The 16,352-nt window shown below is 34.1% G+C and overlaps 3 protein-coding genes across 7 annotated transcripts; 1 reads left to right on the top strand and 2 right to left on the bottom strand.

Moving 5' to 3' along the window:
- Nucleotides 1-1,641: 1,641 nt before the first annotated feature.
- On the top strand, nucleotides 1,642-6,568 carry LOC114403048 (E3 ubiquitin-protein ligase WAV3-like). Its single transcript, XM_028365758.1, has 2 exons — nucleotides 1,642-2,503; nucleotides 4,165-6,568. The coding sequence occupies exons 1-2, from the start codon at nucleotides 2,273-2,275 to the stop codon at nucleotides 6,127-6,129; spliced, it is 2,196 nt and encodes a 731-aa protein (XP_028221559.1). The 5' UTR covers nucleotides 1,642-2,272; the 3' UTR covers nucleotides 6,130-6,568.
- Nucleotides 6,569-8,567: 1,999 nt separating this feature from the next.
- On the bottom strand, nucleotides 8,568-10,393 carry LOC114402601. Of its 5 annotated transcripts, none has more exons than XM_028365245.1 (4): nucleotides 10,239-10,393; nucleotides 9,528-9,805; nucleotides 9,166-9,292; nucleotides 8,568-9,088 (listed from the first exon to the last, which is right to left on the bottom strand). In XM_028365245.1, the coding sequence occupies exons 2-4, from the start codon at nucleotides 9,686-9,688 to the stop codon at nucleotides 9,011-9,013; spliced, it is 366 nt and encodes a 121-aa protein (XP_028221046.1). In that variant the 5' UTR covers nucleotides 9,689-9,805; nucleotides 10,239-10,393; the 3' UTR covers nucleotides 8,568-9,010. The 5 variants fall into 5 exon arrangements, with proteins under 5 accessions (XP_028221046.1, XP_028221045.1, XP_028221048.1 ...); XM_028365244.1 differs by having other exon boundaries at nucleotides 9,528-9,736; XM_028365247.1 differs by lacking the exon at nucleotides 10,239-10,393 and adding an exon at nucleotides 9,924-10,207 and having other exon boundaries at nucleotides 9,528-9,736.
- A 360-nt stretch (nucleotides 10,394-10,753) lies between these two features.
- LOC114401514 (BTB/POZ domain-containing protein At5g03250-like) lies at nucleotides 10,754-14,521 on the bottom strand. Its single transcript, XM_028364034.1, has 4 exons — nucleotides 14,438-14,521; nucleotides 13,528-13,597; nucleotides 12,121-13,335; nucleotides 10,754-11,634 (listed from the first exon to the last, which is right to left on the bottom strand). Exons 1-4 carry the CDS (start codon nucleotides 14,494-14,496, stop codon nucleotides 11,125-11,127), a joined length of 1,854 nt encoding a protein of 617 aa, XP_028219835.1. The 5' UTR covers nucleotides 14,497-14,521; the 3' UTR covers nucleotides 10,754-11,124.
- Nucleotides 14,522-16,352: the final 1,831 nt, after the last annotated feature.

Below are 16,352 nucleotides of genomic sequence, written 5' to 3'. Positions count from 1 at the left end.
AGCAACGTAGATGAGATGAGAAACAGATCCAAACATGCTATAAGATATTAATTCTTAAAAAAATCATGTCTTGTCTGGAGCTATCTGTCTTTGTTTATGCATTTTTCTCTTGAGGTGAACATTTGCGCTGTCAAATTATTTCCAAATATATATTACGATTTATAAGTAGAGAATATCATTTTAAATGATAAAAAAAGAGAAAATAATTTAATTTGACGTAAAATAAGAGATTATTTTAGTGTGTTTGGAGTAGCATCCTCAAACCATATCTACTATAAAAACAACAAGTCTTAATAATGGATAAATTATTTCTTGTTGCTTCTCAAAGACATGAAGGGTGTGATGGCAAGAAAGAAAAAAACAGGGGAAAAATAAATTTGAGATAAATAAATAAATATATAAAATAAGAAAAATATTCTTTTGTTAATTTAAATTCAAATATAGAATAATCTTACTGTGTTTTTAAATAGAGGCAAATATAACTTAAATTTCTCACTTCACACAATTTTGTTATATAAATGTTGCACAAGTATTTTTTTTACAAGAGACAGATCGATTATTCAAAATCATAAAAATTGAACTCAATAATAGTTAATTTAAACCATAGAAGCAATTAGTCTTGTAATAGAATTTAAACCTAAATACTTATATTAATAATGACTCCATCCGTTTCAGATTATATAACATTTAAAATTTTTCATAACTATGTAATTAATTTGTTTAATTATAAGAAAACATTAAATATTTTTTTAATATATCTTTTATTTCTATAATTAATGACTCTTTTATTCTTTTTATGTAATATTCTTATTAAACATTAACTAAGGATAGTTTTAAAAAATATATAATAGACATTAATTTTATAAAATGACATATAATTTGAAAAAAAAAATTCCTTTAAAATATCATATGTTTTAAATCATAAGCAATAATTTAAGATAATATTAATATATTAGTAATTGATTTAACTTGTTTTTTATTTTTGAATAATGATTTACACCTTTGTTCCATATTAGTAATTGATTTAACTTGTTTTTTATTTTTGAATAATGATTTACACCTTTGTTCCATATTAGTAGTAGGTTATTTTATGAAGACAAAAAATAATAGATAAATGAAAAAATAATTTTATATTATAATTAATTTAATTATAAATTTTATTGTTTAGCATTAATATTATAAAAAATATAAATAAAAAATTAATATTATATTAAAAAAATAAAATGATAATTATTTTTTAATTTTTTTTTCTCTTATTCAGCAATTATATCGTCACACATGAAGTATTATGTTTTTAGGAATAATGATTGTATTAATTGAACCAGCAATTTATTAACCTGACGGAATCGATATTCGAACCAAAAGTCAATCATAACGAGTCTGTCATAAAATGTACGCACTTTATTTAATTCTAACATTTTAATAACAGAAAAGATTAAGTACTTTTGATAAGAAAACAATTTTCCACACTTTCTTATTAAATATGCATCATTATCTCCTATTAATTATATGTCGTAATGCTGTTTTGTCTAATACTCCAAACATTTAATCTAGAATGCTATAAAAACTAGCCAACATTTCTATTAATATCATGCGAGAATGCCCCATGTAGACGTGGTTAGGGTAAAGATGGTGTGTGTTAGCAGCAGCGGAATCAGAAATGAGAGTGGAAAGGAAGGGGCAATAAACAATAAAGGAAAGAAAACCCATCATGATATGATTGATAATAAAGCAAAGCAAGAAGCAGTGGCACCAACTTTTCCCCATTCAACCAAAACGTGCTTTTTTTTTTTTAATAATAAGTTTGTTTGAAAATGATTTCATTTCATGGCTTTTACCCTGTCTTTAATCTTTTGGATAAAGGAGCCTCAAAAACATACACACACTGCACAGGTCAAAATGCTCCTCAGTCTCACTCATTCATCACCACCACACAGTCCATGGCCGCCAACAAAAACAACGTCAAACCGACAACAACCTCAATAACAACGACCAGACCAAACCAAACATTTCCCTCTTCTCTTCTCTTCTCTCTCAAACCATGTTACTAGTGCCTTTCATTTCCCTCCTCTTCTCAACGCATTATATATTTATTCACCGACCTCGGTTTTCGTGCTGCGTTTTCTGCTTTTCATAAAACCCCATTTCTTTTCTCTCTATCTCTAAGCCAAAGCTCGAAGCTTTTCGCCATTTGAGATCTGGGGGTGGAGCTTTTTCCCTTTTCTGGGTTGCTTGCAGCATTTTCGCCGTTAGAGTTAAGAGACACCAAAATATGGGAAGCAAGTGGAAGAAAGCCAAGGTGGCGCTCGGTCTCAACCTCTGCATGTTCGTTCCCAGAACCTTAGACGACGATTCGCCGCCGCACACGGTGGTTTCCGAGCGCCTCTCCGACGCCACTCTCCTCTCTCCGGCCAACTGGAGCACCAGCTCTTCCCGCCCAACCACACCGGTTTCCTCTTTTCACGGTTTGAAACTCTCCAAAAGTAGCAGCAAATCATCCAAGGTTTGTGTCTCTCATTCATTTTCAACTTGTTCCTCTCTCTCTCCGTGTGTGTATGTGTTTTTTTTAAAATGTTTTGATATGTTATATTTTGCTTGGTTGATTGTAGAAATTAAATGGACTAGAGTCTAGAAAGACTGAATCTGAAAGTTGTATTTGCAAAATAGGAATTTTTTTTACCGTGCTTAGAAAATGGTTCCGGGTTAAACTTTGTTAACATAAAAAGAAATGAAATTATTTTACGGTTGTTAGGATTTTTTTTTTTTTTTTTTGTGAGGGAGGAATGATTTGTTTATGGCGGATTTTGTTATTTTAATGTACTGTTTTATGATATTATTATTATATTTTTTTCATTTACGAGAGTTTAATTGTGAATGAACTAGCCTTTTTTTTTGTGCTTGAGAATATAGTTCGTTTGTAATCCAGTCCCTGATTTATGGTTGGTGTGTGATTTAGTTGTGAAGTTATTTGAATTCGTCGGGGAATAATGCGAAATGGGTTTTGATTGGTTTATTGAATTGTACATGGTGTTTTTATCAGAGACTAAGTTGCAAGGGTGGTATGTTTTTTAAGGGACCAAAATGCCATTTTGGTAGTTAGGTTCCTTGTATTGATTTGGTTTCTTTAGTCTTTTTTCTATTGTGCTGCGACATGGGTATGGAGCTGTGCTTTCTTGACTTGTTCCAATAGTGTATGCGAGTGACATATGTGAATTTGAAGTTTGTGACAACAATTGTGCTTTTGATATGCCTTGAGCTGATATTACTGTTTCCTGCCCACTTCAATGCTCCTTCTTGTGGATAAGATTTTTCCTTCTTTTTCTTTCTATTGGCCAAGCATTTTTTTTTAAATATTTTTATTTTCTAAAAACAATCATGATATGATAAAGAGTTGGCTTGTCCATTTAGTCTAAAGTCATAATAGCAGTTTTTGATGACTGTGGTAGAACTGATTTGCTGAATATTCAATTTTATGTAATTGGAATAGTACTTTTTTGGCCAGTGTAAAGGATGCCTTAGTCCCTTTCAGTGTTATTCAGATTTGCCTGACTAGACAAGGTGATTAGATTTTTCACCATCCCTCTAATCTCGGTATTTGAAAAGCCTATTGCTTATTGGAGATCTTATGAATGATAGTTAAGCCTTGTTTTGGAAAAATGCTAGAATTGAAAAAGAAACATGAGAATGGGAAAGGGATGTTTTAAGTCAATGTATCATTGCATTACCCCTCTGTGTTTTCATGATAGATTGGTTCAACAGTATTATTAATTAACTTCTTGATAATATTCAAAAAATAATACTTAGTTGGAAAATGAAATTGCAGTTGAATTTGATTTATTTTCTTTTGTATATCAAATCTGATTGTTGCTTTATAGTGGTGCTACGTAACATGACAGTTATGAGAAGAGTAAGTACTTGTATGACTTATTTGACAGCAAATAATCAAATATAAGTGCTGGAATTCAAATATTCCTGCTTTTTTTATATATTTGTTTGACTTTTTTCTTTATTGGAACTAGAAGTAATATTTGATACGACTACTGTTTATTTACCTTGTGTTACTGTTCATGAATTTTCTTTATTTGCATGAAGCGTTGAACATCTGTGAAATAATTTACATAATATTATATATGTTCTTACAAGCTTTTATTTTCAAACATTCAGCAAACCTGCTCAATATGCTTAACCAAAATGAAGCAAGGATCTGGCCATGCTATATTCACTGCAGAATGTTCACATTCATTCCATTTCCAGTGCATTGCTTCAAATGTGAAACATGGAAACCAAATATGTCCAGTGTGCAGAGCAAAGTGGAAAGAAATACCCTTGTCAGGTCCCAGTTTGGATCCTATCCAGGGAAGAGTTTCACCTAGTCCAGTAAATTGGCCCCAAAATGATGCTTTGATGGCAGTGGTCCACCGTGTGCCTCTACCTCTACCTCATCCTCACCGAGATTTGAATAGGAGGCATGTTGTGCCACTTTATCAGGCTTCTGAGCCAGGCATATTTGACGATGATGAATCCTTAAATCATCAACATGCATTTTCTGAGAGAAGCACTTGTAATAAGAGTACTGAAGATACTGATGCTGCTGGAGCAATGGAGATTAAAACGTTCCCGGAAGTATCTGCTGCTCCAGGATCCAAGACTTATTCTAACTTCACGGTTTTGGTTCATCTCAAAGCTACTGCTGCCGCCACAGCAGCTGCAGCAAAAAGACAAAACCTTAGTAGAAACCAGACTAACTTGGCGCAGATTTCTCAGACTCCACGTGCCCCTGTCGACTTGGTCACAGTGCTTGATGTCAGTGGTAGCATGGCTGGAACTAAGCTTGCACTACTAAAAAGAGCTATGGGATTTGTCATACAGAACCTAGGTTCTAATGACCGGCTCTCTGTTATTGCTTTTTCTTCCACAGCTCGCCGCCTCTTTCCCTTGTGCAGAATGACTGATTCTGGGCGGCAGAAGGCATTACAAGCTGTTAATTCTTTGGTTGCAAATGGTGGTACCAATATCGCGGAAGGGCTGAGAAAATGTGCCAAGATAATGGAAGATCGAAAGGAAAAGAATCCAGTTGCCAGTATTATACTGTTGTCCGATGGTCAAGATAATTACACTGTCAATGGCTCTGGAACCAGCCAACCCCAACCAAATTACCAGTTTCTTCTGCCCACTTCTATCAGTGGTGGTGATAATTCAGGATTTCAAATTCCTGTGCATGCTTTTGGATTCGGTGCCGATCATGATGCTTCACTAATGCACTCAATTTCAGAGACTTCTGGTGGCACATTTTCTTTCATTGAGACTGAAGCTGTATTACAGGATGCGTTTGCACAATGCATTGGAGGACTTCTGAGTGTTGTTGTTCAGGAGCTGCAAGTGGGAATTGAGTGCACACACCCAAATCTCAATCTTGTCTCACTCAAAGCAGGAAGTTACCCTAGCCATTTGATGGCCGATGGATGCAAAGGATTGATTGATGTTGGAGACCTGTATGCTGATGAAGAGAGGGATTTTCTAGTTTCAGTTAATGTCCCAGCTACATCCGGTAATGAAACATCATTGATAAAGGTCAAATGTGTGTACAAGGATCCCTTTACTCAGGAAACAACAACATTGGAAAGTGAGGAAGTTAAGATTGAGCGGACTGAAAATGTGGGGCAGGTTGTAATGTCACTTGAAGTGGACAGACAGCGCAGCAGGCTCCAAGCGGCTGAGGCAATGGCCCAGGCGTGCAGTGCAGCTGAACAGGGAGACCTAAGTGGAGCAGTACTTATCCTTGAGAACTGTAGAAAGATGCTTTCAGAGACTGTTTCGGCCAAATCTCATGACCGCCTTTGTGTTGCATTGGATGCTGAACTCAAGGAAATGCAAGAGCGGATGGCAAGTAGGCATGTGTATGAAGCATCTGGGAGAGCATATATTCTTTCTGGATTGAGTTCACACTCATGGCAAAGAGCAACAGCAAGAGGTGATTCCACTGATAGGTCAAGTCTTGTTCAGGCATATCAAACACCATCGATGGCTGAGATGCTTACTCGATCTCAGGCCATGTTACTAGGTAGTCCATCAGGGCAGAGGCTTCTCCAGCCACTGGTGTCATACAGACCACAACCATGCCCAAGGTGATCCAACAGAGATTTTGTGAAAACCATCTAAAAATTAAGCCCTTCCACTGATTTGCCTTTTTGGCTTATAAAATATGTGGGGGAGGGTGGTAGTAAACGGGAGTCATAAACAGAAGATTTCTTTGAGCTTTGATTTTGATGTTTAATGTGTAAAAATGAATAAGAAGTCGAGGAAAGGGTGGAGGGTTACTTAAAACCAATGGAGGGCAGTAGATAGGAATTTACCACATTATGTTTCTTCTATTTTGTGGGGTTTAAGGTTTTTCTTTTGGCTTCACTTTTCTTTCCTCTAATTATGCCGTTTTTTTGGGGGGGTGGTGTACATACAGAAGAATGCCTTTGTTTTTTTTCTGGGACACCTGGGTATAAAGTTTGTAGCTGCGCAAATGATTGGTTGGGATTATCTCATCAGTAATATATATATGTTTTCAATTATTTCAGAACTTGTTCTTTTCAGTAATTTGTCTTTTGCATATCTCCATCTCTAGGCATGCAAATGCATAGGGAAATATGGAATATGGCACATTGTGGCACAGTAAAATGCTTGTGAATATCAAGGCTTTCTAGTTTCTACCAAACTATGACATGCCAGAGCAATGGTAGTAGAGCAATGGCTGGATGTATTATAAACTTTGCAGGATTATATATGCAGCTAGTTAAATTTTGTTTAAAAACTCAATGCTTCCAACTTTCCAAGATCCACTTATTGAGTTTTTTTTCGCAGGTTTATGCTTCTCCCTTTTACGATACTTTCATTCCTAAAAATGTATGCAAGCCTAACCCACTAAAGTTATTTTCTCCTTCCATTTCATAATTATACTGTCTTTGTTTTAAAATTTCGAGACGTGGTCAATTTTTTTTTCAGCCGTATTTAAAATTATCTCAACTAACTAAATGAAACGAGAGAATTAAATGAGAATGTTTTATAGGTATACATCAATTAATGATTTCTTAATTTATTTGTAAGGACCTTAAAAGACTATTTTTGGAGTGGGTAGAGCCACCATTTACCCGAGTTCACACTATTAGAATAAACGTAAACTAATATTTATTCAACAGCAAAAAAACCTAAACTGATATTGTATGCAATGTTACAAGGGTGTGTTTGAAAATCCATTGGAAGCTTTGTAATTGGAAAATCTCACTAAACGTAGAAGGAATATAGGAGGTTGATTGACGTAACACGCACATACTCGCAGTGTGAAGAATATGTATGAAGTAGAGTAACCCCGTTTACATTACTCACTTTTTTAGAACTTAGAAGCAGTGCTATGAAGTCTGGAGTGGTCCTACAGAATTTTGTTTTTTTGTTGCGCAGCACTCTAGGTCGTTGTTTGCTTATAATAGGGAAATTATGTAAGTCACATGTATTGCACTGATACAAGTCACGTGTAACCAGGTCTGAAACGACAAATCTAGTGAACTCCTCCCTGCTGTACATGAACATGTTTATAATTAGTAGTAGTGTGGTCCATCATTCTATTTTACTCATTTCTGAATTCTGATCCTGTTCTCCTCTTAAAGCACTGTAAACAAATGCTCACTTGTTTTAAGTCATGACTGACTAACTTTAGTTTCAAACCAAATATTTACAACCCAAGTTTATTAGGTCCATATATAGGTATTAGGGTATTAACGACCCCACTAAAACCTTTTTTTTAATCTCAAGTATAGGGTTTGAACTTGACACATACCAAGGTATTCTGCAGTAAGGGATCTCGCTTCTTAAGTTAGTTGCTAGCTTCATGCATTTTTTTTTTCAAATCACTACTACTAGATTTTGCAGAATTTTGGGCTATAAGAAATTCAGAACTAGTCTCTTGGGCCTGCTGGATGGAGTATCCTAATATTTTGGTTTCAACCCAATTCAATTCTAATATTGCACATGAAATATTATTCCCCAAGAGTAGCACCTATTGTAGGAAGGGTGATCAATTTCATTTGAACTAATGTCCCAAGAATGAGCTTTGAGCGGGAACAAATGCATAACATTCAATATGTTTTTGGTTTGGGAAGGCTAATGTATGCTCAAGTTTACACAAGACTTGACATTCAATTTTCTGTTGATGCTAGGCAGATATTAGAGCAATTCAAGTATGAATTATTGAAGAGCTACAATAAAAGTAATGAAGAACCTTCAAATGACCAAAAACTAAATGCTTATATATAAATGAACACAGAAGTTAGAGGTAATTGGCTACTCTAATTGAGACTTTATTGGCCGTGTTGGCTAAAGAAAGTCAACATTTTCATGTTTGCCAGTAGAGCTATTTCTTGGATTCTATTTCTAGGCCATTGAAGAGATATGGTGTCCAACATTAGGATGATAATGTCCAATACTCCACCTTCGTACTTAGCTTACAAACAAGTAAGCATGTCCTTACACAGTAATTTTAGGAGATGTATACTTTCGGTACAGATTTTTTGGGCCTACACATGTAAACAAAATAGCTATTTCTATTACCGTTTCCAATAATGCTACGAGCAATTTTACATGTGTTGAGTGTTTTGACGGCAAAGTGACTCCATTAGCATTATCGTTAAAACATCCAATGTGCATCGCTGCAAGATAGGTAAAAAAAGACAAACTAAAACATGACAGGAAACATTTACACTTTTTCACCCTTATTTAAGCAGAACCAAGCAAATACTTTTTGCTGTTCCCTGCACCGTACTTAAAAATCCTTGATACGCAAAATTTCAAAATTATCTCAACTTCCTTTTCCATAATGTCATAATCAAGAATTCAAAACACTAAAGATGCAGGGAAATAACAACTTCACTTTCAAGATGGTAACTGACTCTTGACTCCTTAAAAGTTGATTTTGAGCATGGTACATGAGAAATTCCGACAAAACTTGTTTCAAGTCCACAACTCTAGTCTAGTCTCGATTGCCCTCTTTTGGTTTAGGAATTTTCTTGTACTCATAGTTGTTAATGTCCACCTTTTGTTGCAAAGCCTATGCAAACAACAAATAGAAATTAAACCATGGATAATCCAGACCACATTATATTGTGAATGAAAGGGAAAACAGACCATTAGCTCATCCTCCAAGGAAATCTTTTTTGGATTGTATGCATTCACTGGTCCTGTCCTAGATAACGCTTTTCTTGTTTCAATTATTTCCCACTCCCGATCATCTTTCACCTTTGCAATATCCTTGCTGAGCAGACACAGTTGCATTATATTTTAGAATGAGGATGGAATAAAACAGAATAAACATTGGAAAAAGAATACAGAGTTTAGTTTCTGTTCAATCAGGTTACAATAAATTAATTATTGTAAAAGTTAATAAATTTATCATACATGACTATTTATAATTGAATGTCAGTATAAAATACTGAACCCAAACACTGGACTATTTTCTTGAACATAAAAGTTATAGGGCAGTAACTAACCTGCCTTGCAAGAGTTGGGAAAGGCCTATTGAGCCAAGGACTGTGAGGGAGATCATAGGAAGGCCATATCTCACAAATGGGTTTCTCCTGCCCCATCTTTTGAATGCTTTCTCAGTTGTGGCAGTTCCCATTGCTGCCCCCTTACTCTGGACTGTAGTCATAATTGACCACAGAATTGGAACGTTAGCTTCAAACCTCAGCTCAGTGACCTGATGGATCAAACCCAACCAATTACCAATTCATTAATGTCATGCCACTGGTATTGGCATTCTATCAAACTGCAGATAAAAAAAGAAAAAAGAAAAAAGTTGGCATTCTATCAAACATGTAACGTTCAAGGTACACACCGCCTCGTAATAAGTTAACATACCAAACCAATCACACAGAGAGACAAACCTACGATGCGATTACAAACTGCATGCTTCTTTCACTCCAACAATCTCGGGTTGTTGTTATCTAACATTTGGGCTCTCAAGATTGGGCCATTTAGTTTTGGGAATGATATATATATATATATATATTGTTAGATAATTCTAGTATTTGATTTAGTGTGGGAGGGAATGAATTGATGGTTTGGTGCCCAAAACCCATTGGTTGGATTGATTTGGATTTTGTAGGGAATGATTTTAGTTGTGGGAGGCAAAACAATATACGAAGTTGAATGTAACATGAACAACATAGAGCATACATACTCATAACAATAAAACTTACCTCTTCACCAATTACAACTCAACTACTTCTCTAACACCAATTATTTTCTCTCTCTTGTAATTTTGATAGGTAGGTGGGGAGGAAGGAACAATGTTTTGTTCGAGTACTGCTCCACTCCTAGCTTCTGACAGGTTTCAGATTTACAAATTACTAAACACTTGATTTATTTTACAGATGGATTCGGATTATATTTTGACTCGTTTTAATCTTGTTTAAAATTTAATATATAGTTTTTTAATTATTATTTTGACTTAAATAATAGTATCTTATATAACATGATATTATATCTATATTTATATTATTTATGTTGAAATATAGTAGTATATTATAAAAATTATTTTCTTTTATAAAACTTAATAAAAAATTATAAACTGATTTTCCTAACAAATGCAAGGATGAATGATATTTGTAACAACATCTTTCATGTTAAAAAATGTGAATCAAAGAAAAATAATCGATACTAAACAAAATGATCATTTTTTTTAAAGAATCGCTAAATAAAGGCTGAAAAAACGTTTAAGAACAATGAATTACATGAGGGCTTTGCAAGTTGTAAGGTCCTAACAAATTAAAATCAATGGTCTAGACTTATTACTCTTTTCTTTTTTTTAAGTTACTTTCCCTTTTTCTCCCTCCATGGCTACCGCACTTGCTATGCTTGTGGTGAAATCACAAAATGATTGAGTGGCTAGAATGGCAATAGCCATTTATGCTGACTAGAATGGCCTTGCCAAAGGAGAAAGAAACTGTTCCAAAATTCTAATGTCTAAGCAAGCAATTGTTCATTACTAGTTACATTATTACTTAGAGAAAAGAGGCAACTAGGAGATCTTAAAACTTTAAAAAGATAAAGAAAAGATTAGCAGAATGTTCAACTTCAAGTCTTTTAGTTCACTTCCATGGCCTTTTCTTCCATTGGAGTTGTGGATGCTGGTGATATTTTGGACTTCCTGCATGGCTTGGAGACCTTGAGATTAGAGGGTTTAGGCACAAGCTTGCAACCCAATTTCTTAAGGAGCATGTTCCAACTTCCCTTAGACTTGATCATTTTTTCCAAATCTTGCTTCATGCTCAAGCACTCCTTCTCAAGTTCAGCCACTCTCTCTTTCATGTTATCAAAGGCCAAAACTGGGTTGGGTGGTGTGTTGCCATCGTTTCTTATTAGAGCAAGATTTGCACTCAGGTTTTGTGAGTTCTCAACACTGTCAGAAGCAAAGAACCAGCCGGCAACAGACGTGCGAAGCTTCAGTTGTTCAAAGAACAACACTTGGACCACAACACGAAGTGGTAACCTCTCATTTTGAGCTGCATGTGTGCTGGCTTCCAATGACAGCTTCTGGCAATTCATGAGCCTGCAGATTTGTTCCTTCTCTGAGTCTGTCAGCCATTGATGACTCTGAAATTGAGAATCCATTAGTATCTTTCGACAACATATGACATTATACTATTTTCAGGATAAACTTCTAAAGCCTCTAGTATTCTTGTTCATGTAAAATTATCAGTGAAGAGTTTAATTTTATGCACCGTGAGTGTAATAAAAATTGCACTATCAACCAATCAAAATTTGTGATAAATATAAGTTTTAAGGTAATTATTGTAGAAGTTAACAAGTTTACCATATATATCAATTATAATTTCATGATAATGTAACACCTGTCAATGTGTACTGACTATTTACTCTTTGAAGTTATTAACAAGAAAAACTAGTATCACAATTATATACCAATTATGTAACACAGTTACTGTGAGTGGTGAAGTTTTGTTATCATGCAACAAGCTCCATTTCCAGGGATCTTATCACCAACCATTAGGAACATCATGAGCCAAGATCATATTATCATTTACAAGACATGGAAAGAAAGATATAGATTTATTTTTGTACCTTGAGATATATATCAATGGCACGGTATACGCCATCGTCCAGGGTCCTAGCATAATCAGGAATTACAGCAGCAAGTGATTGAAATTTTGGTAACTTCACATTTACATCAGGTGCCACTTCAGCTAAATAGGAATCTATCAGGTTAGCCACTTTTGCCATTGGACTCTGAGGTTGAGAACCTCCAATTATGCGTCCTTCTTCCTCTATATCGTTTGATGTAGAATCAATAACATCATGCTCTACAATCATGAAATGATCAAGCATCCTGTGAACACAGTCAATATCATGAAGAGTCTCCATTGAGTATCCAATATTTGGAATCAAAAGATCTTCCAGGTCTGCTTCATCTAATTGAGCACCAATTCTTTTCTCCAAGTTTGCACAGCAAGATGAACTAGCATATAAGGCCATTGCTGCCCTCAGACACCCCAGCAAAAACTTGGTTGGTGCTATGCCCTTTTCATTTGGCAGCAACTCCACTATTTCCTCAATAAGATTCCTTTGATCTGCTTCAGAAGGGGTGGAAATAGTTGACTTAAAAGAAGACGAGTTTCCATTCTGAGAAGTTGCTTGACTTCCCAATAAGGGGATATGCTTTTTTGCATAGTAAACAAGGGATTCAGCAATTCTCTTAGGCTTCATTTGTCTTGCACTAGCACCTTGCACGAACCTTTTATACAATGGCAAACTGAGAGAAGAAACATCCTCAAACCACCAATCTTCACCTGAGGTCTTTGGTGTTAGGCTTATTCCATTCCACACTTCTGCATCCTCTGAACTCTGAGAAACACTTTGAGATGAGGAGACAGGAAAACTAACCAAACTTTGATCTGCAACTTTCAACACCAAAGAATGTATGCTTCGTGAAGTGATGTGAAGCTCTTCAGCAAAAGGCAAAACCTCTTCACATGTTTTAAGAGCCTTAAGAGTGTCTGTCCAGTAACTAAACACATGATTAAGGAAATGTTCTGTTTGCATGATCAGGTTCCCTTCTCCATAGTTCTCAGTCATTTGCAGGTGCTCAGCTGCACATCTGAGACCAACTACATTTGACGCAGTCAACTCCATTTTAATACCATAACAGAACTTAGCAACAAGAAAAAAGGCCTTGGCTCCTCCTGGTAGGTCATGAAGTTCCAAAACAGACTTCTCATGTTCACTTGATGTTTCTTTCATCATACTTTCTAGCACTTTGCTTCTTGATATCAGTGGAAACTGGTAACACAGCAAGAAAGGGGTTAAATCATGCAATGTGGCAGGTAATGATAACAAGCAAATATATGGAGGACGAAGCATAACACTGAGCTACTCCTTTTGATTTGTTATGCATTAAATGGTATCTTAAAAAAGCATGGTATCTAGAGATGTTATTATTAGACATCAATAACAGAAACTACGAAAGCACACCTTGTGGAGATGGAAAGATGTGTCACCAATTTCAATAATGACATCACTTGGAAGTCCAGTTGAGCACAACCTAGAGATGAGCATTTGACAGCCAAATAGGTTAATAATAAACCATCACAAGATATCACTGATAAAAAAAGATAGTGAATTATGTATAGAATAGATAGATACTGTTGATGCAACTGGGTTCAGAATTCGGCTTCAAATTTATCAATCACTAGACCAAGGAACTAGTTGATGCTAACCATATAACCAATACTAAGAAAACTCTCCAATTCACATTATAACTCATTGTCATCCATCTTGAAGTGTAGATAATTTGCAATGTGTATTGGATTAATGTATCATTCTGAATAAGAGAAATATGTCGTTAAAAACAATAATACCCTTTATTTATGTTTAATTTTCCAACGTGATCTCTTCTTTTCATTAGGCTTATGTCCCTTCCATTAATAAATAAAAAATAAAAAATCCATTGTTAAAAGTAATGACAAACAAATACCTCCTGATTCTAAATCACATGGAAATTACCTAACAATCCCAGCTTCCAACATAAAACCATTTCAAAATATTGATCGTGTGACACCACTTCGTTTCAATAACAACAAACAATTACTTACTGTTACGTATTTAAGGGCAGGATCTAACTTGAAAAGAGTTTTATCTTGTTGGTTATACAACTGATCTACTTTGTAACAGTGAAAACACATTCACTACCATGCATGCATTCATCAGCCACCAAATAGACAAGAGAGAAACATGTCTCCGATTAACGTTAACTAATATTTCAAAGCTTGTAAAGGATGAAGAGAACATGTTATAACAGTGACACAACGTGAAAGGACCAAGATTACTGATTAGATCATAAAGATATAATTGAACAATAAGAAAGCAGTGAAAAACAACTGACCAACTTTGGCCATAGAGGTAAAACATTTCAGATTTGGATCCCAGCTTCATGCTAGCCATGTGTGGCACTTAATTGACATCAAAATGTTCCTTCAAAGTGACAAAGAAAATTAAAAGCTACTTGGATTGCTATTCTTCTTCTTTTTTTTTCTTTCTTTGTTTCTGTTTTGGGTCTAGAGATTTTTTCCACGTTTTTCTCTCACTGAGACACTCCGTTATGCCAATGTGTAGTATGTAGAGTGATTCCAGGTCCAAAGGTGAGAAATCTAGGAAGAAGAATAGGTTCCAGCTGTTATGGCAATGTGTAGTGTGCAGAGTGATTATCTATGAAACTGTTACAATAATTTACTTTTCGATCGATAGTAAATAAAATAACACACTATATATGGGTTGAAAACAATATCTATGTACTAAAATTTCATATATGTTTCTTAAAAAAATAATCATCATGTATGTATTCACGGAATCACATAACATAATGAGTTTAATTTTTTAATTTTGATTCGTTTCTAAACGCTCATTATGATTAAATTATGTTCACATATAAAAATATTTCTATTTTGCAAGTACTTGTTATCATATAACTCACGAAAATGAATTACAATTGATGCATAAACTTAATTAATTGAAGGTTATCATCTACAACAAAACGCTGAAGCTGCTCTGGTATGACATTAACTAACGAAAATGAATTAAAATTGATACACAAACTTAATTAATTATTCTATAAAAAAAACAATTATTTACTATTCATCTATATATAGATAGATTGATCTATAAGATAAATTGACTACATACATGTTGGCGGTATTAAATATTGGAAAATACTATTACGTACGAATAGGTTTGAACCTTGATTTCCGTTAAAGTCTATCTACTTTACATTTTTATTAGCTTTTTATTATTATTATTTTTTTAAATTTGGTATTAAACCACATATTACATATACAATTCATGCGTTTTGTGCGTATGTTATTTGTACTGAATAACAACGCTCTTAAGTATCATACTTGCTAAACCTAATATATAATTAAAACTTAAATATATTTTTATTTACTTAAATATAGTAATATCTTTTGTCTTTCAATTTTTTTTATTGATTTTAATCCTCATAAATTTTAAAAATGATGCATATCACCACATAGAAACATGTCGCGTCAATGATCATTTTAAAATGACATGAGATTTAATATATGTTAGGTCATTAATAAGTGATAATAAAAATTTAAGGCAAAATTATATTTTTTATCTCTTATTTTTAATTTTGATTTTAATCTTCCTTTAAATTTATCCTCTTAGTTATGTCAATTCTTATAAATGTGGTCCCGAACATTGACTGTCACAAAGAAATGATTATAGCGTGTTAAGTTTTGATTGGACGATGAACAAAAAGAGTGGGTCCTTAAACGCACCTTTTCATGTTCAATCAAAACGTGATATATGACTCTCAACGTTTCTTTGTATTGTGACCGTTTAAATTTGGATTTGGAAAATCACATTTACAGGATTTGATATAATTAGGGGACTAAATTCATGAATGAATTTAAAGGGAGACTAAAATCGAAATTAAAGACAACTAAGAAAACCAAAAATAATATTTTGCCAAAATTTAAAAAAAATAAAAATCAGAGAACAAAAATCAACAAAAGAAATGCAGGATAAAAAACAAATATTACCATAAAACACATTTTATCGTATATATTAACCTATACAATGCAATTAAATGTTATAATTATCAAATACAATGTATTTATTAGAATAACTAAATGTAATATATATATATATATATATATATATATATACACATATATTAGAAGTATGGTTTTTATAATAATAAATAAAAAGTAGTTATCATGCGTCCAGTCCCTAGAAAATAACTCCATGACTTGGATGACGGTAGAAGTCGGGGCAAGTTT

The sequence above is a fragment of the Glycine soja genome, chromosome 20 (assembly GCF_004193775.1).
Source record: "Glycine soja cultivar W05 chromosome 20, ASM419377v2, whole genome shotgun sequence".
In the NCBI taxonomy this organism is placed as follows: domain Eukaryota; kingdom Viridiplantae; phylum Streptophyta; class Magnoliopsida; order Fabales; family Fabaceae; genus Glycine; species Glycine soja.
Note: the sequence above shows the minus strand (reverse complement) of the source record. Positions and strands in the feature narration are given on the sequence as shown.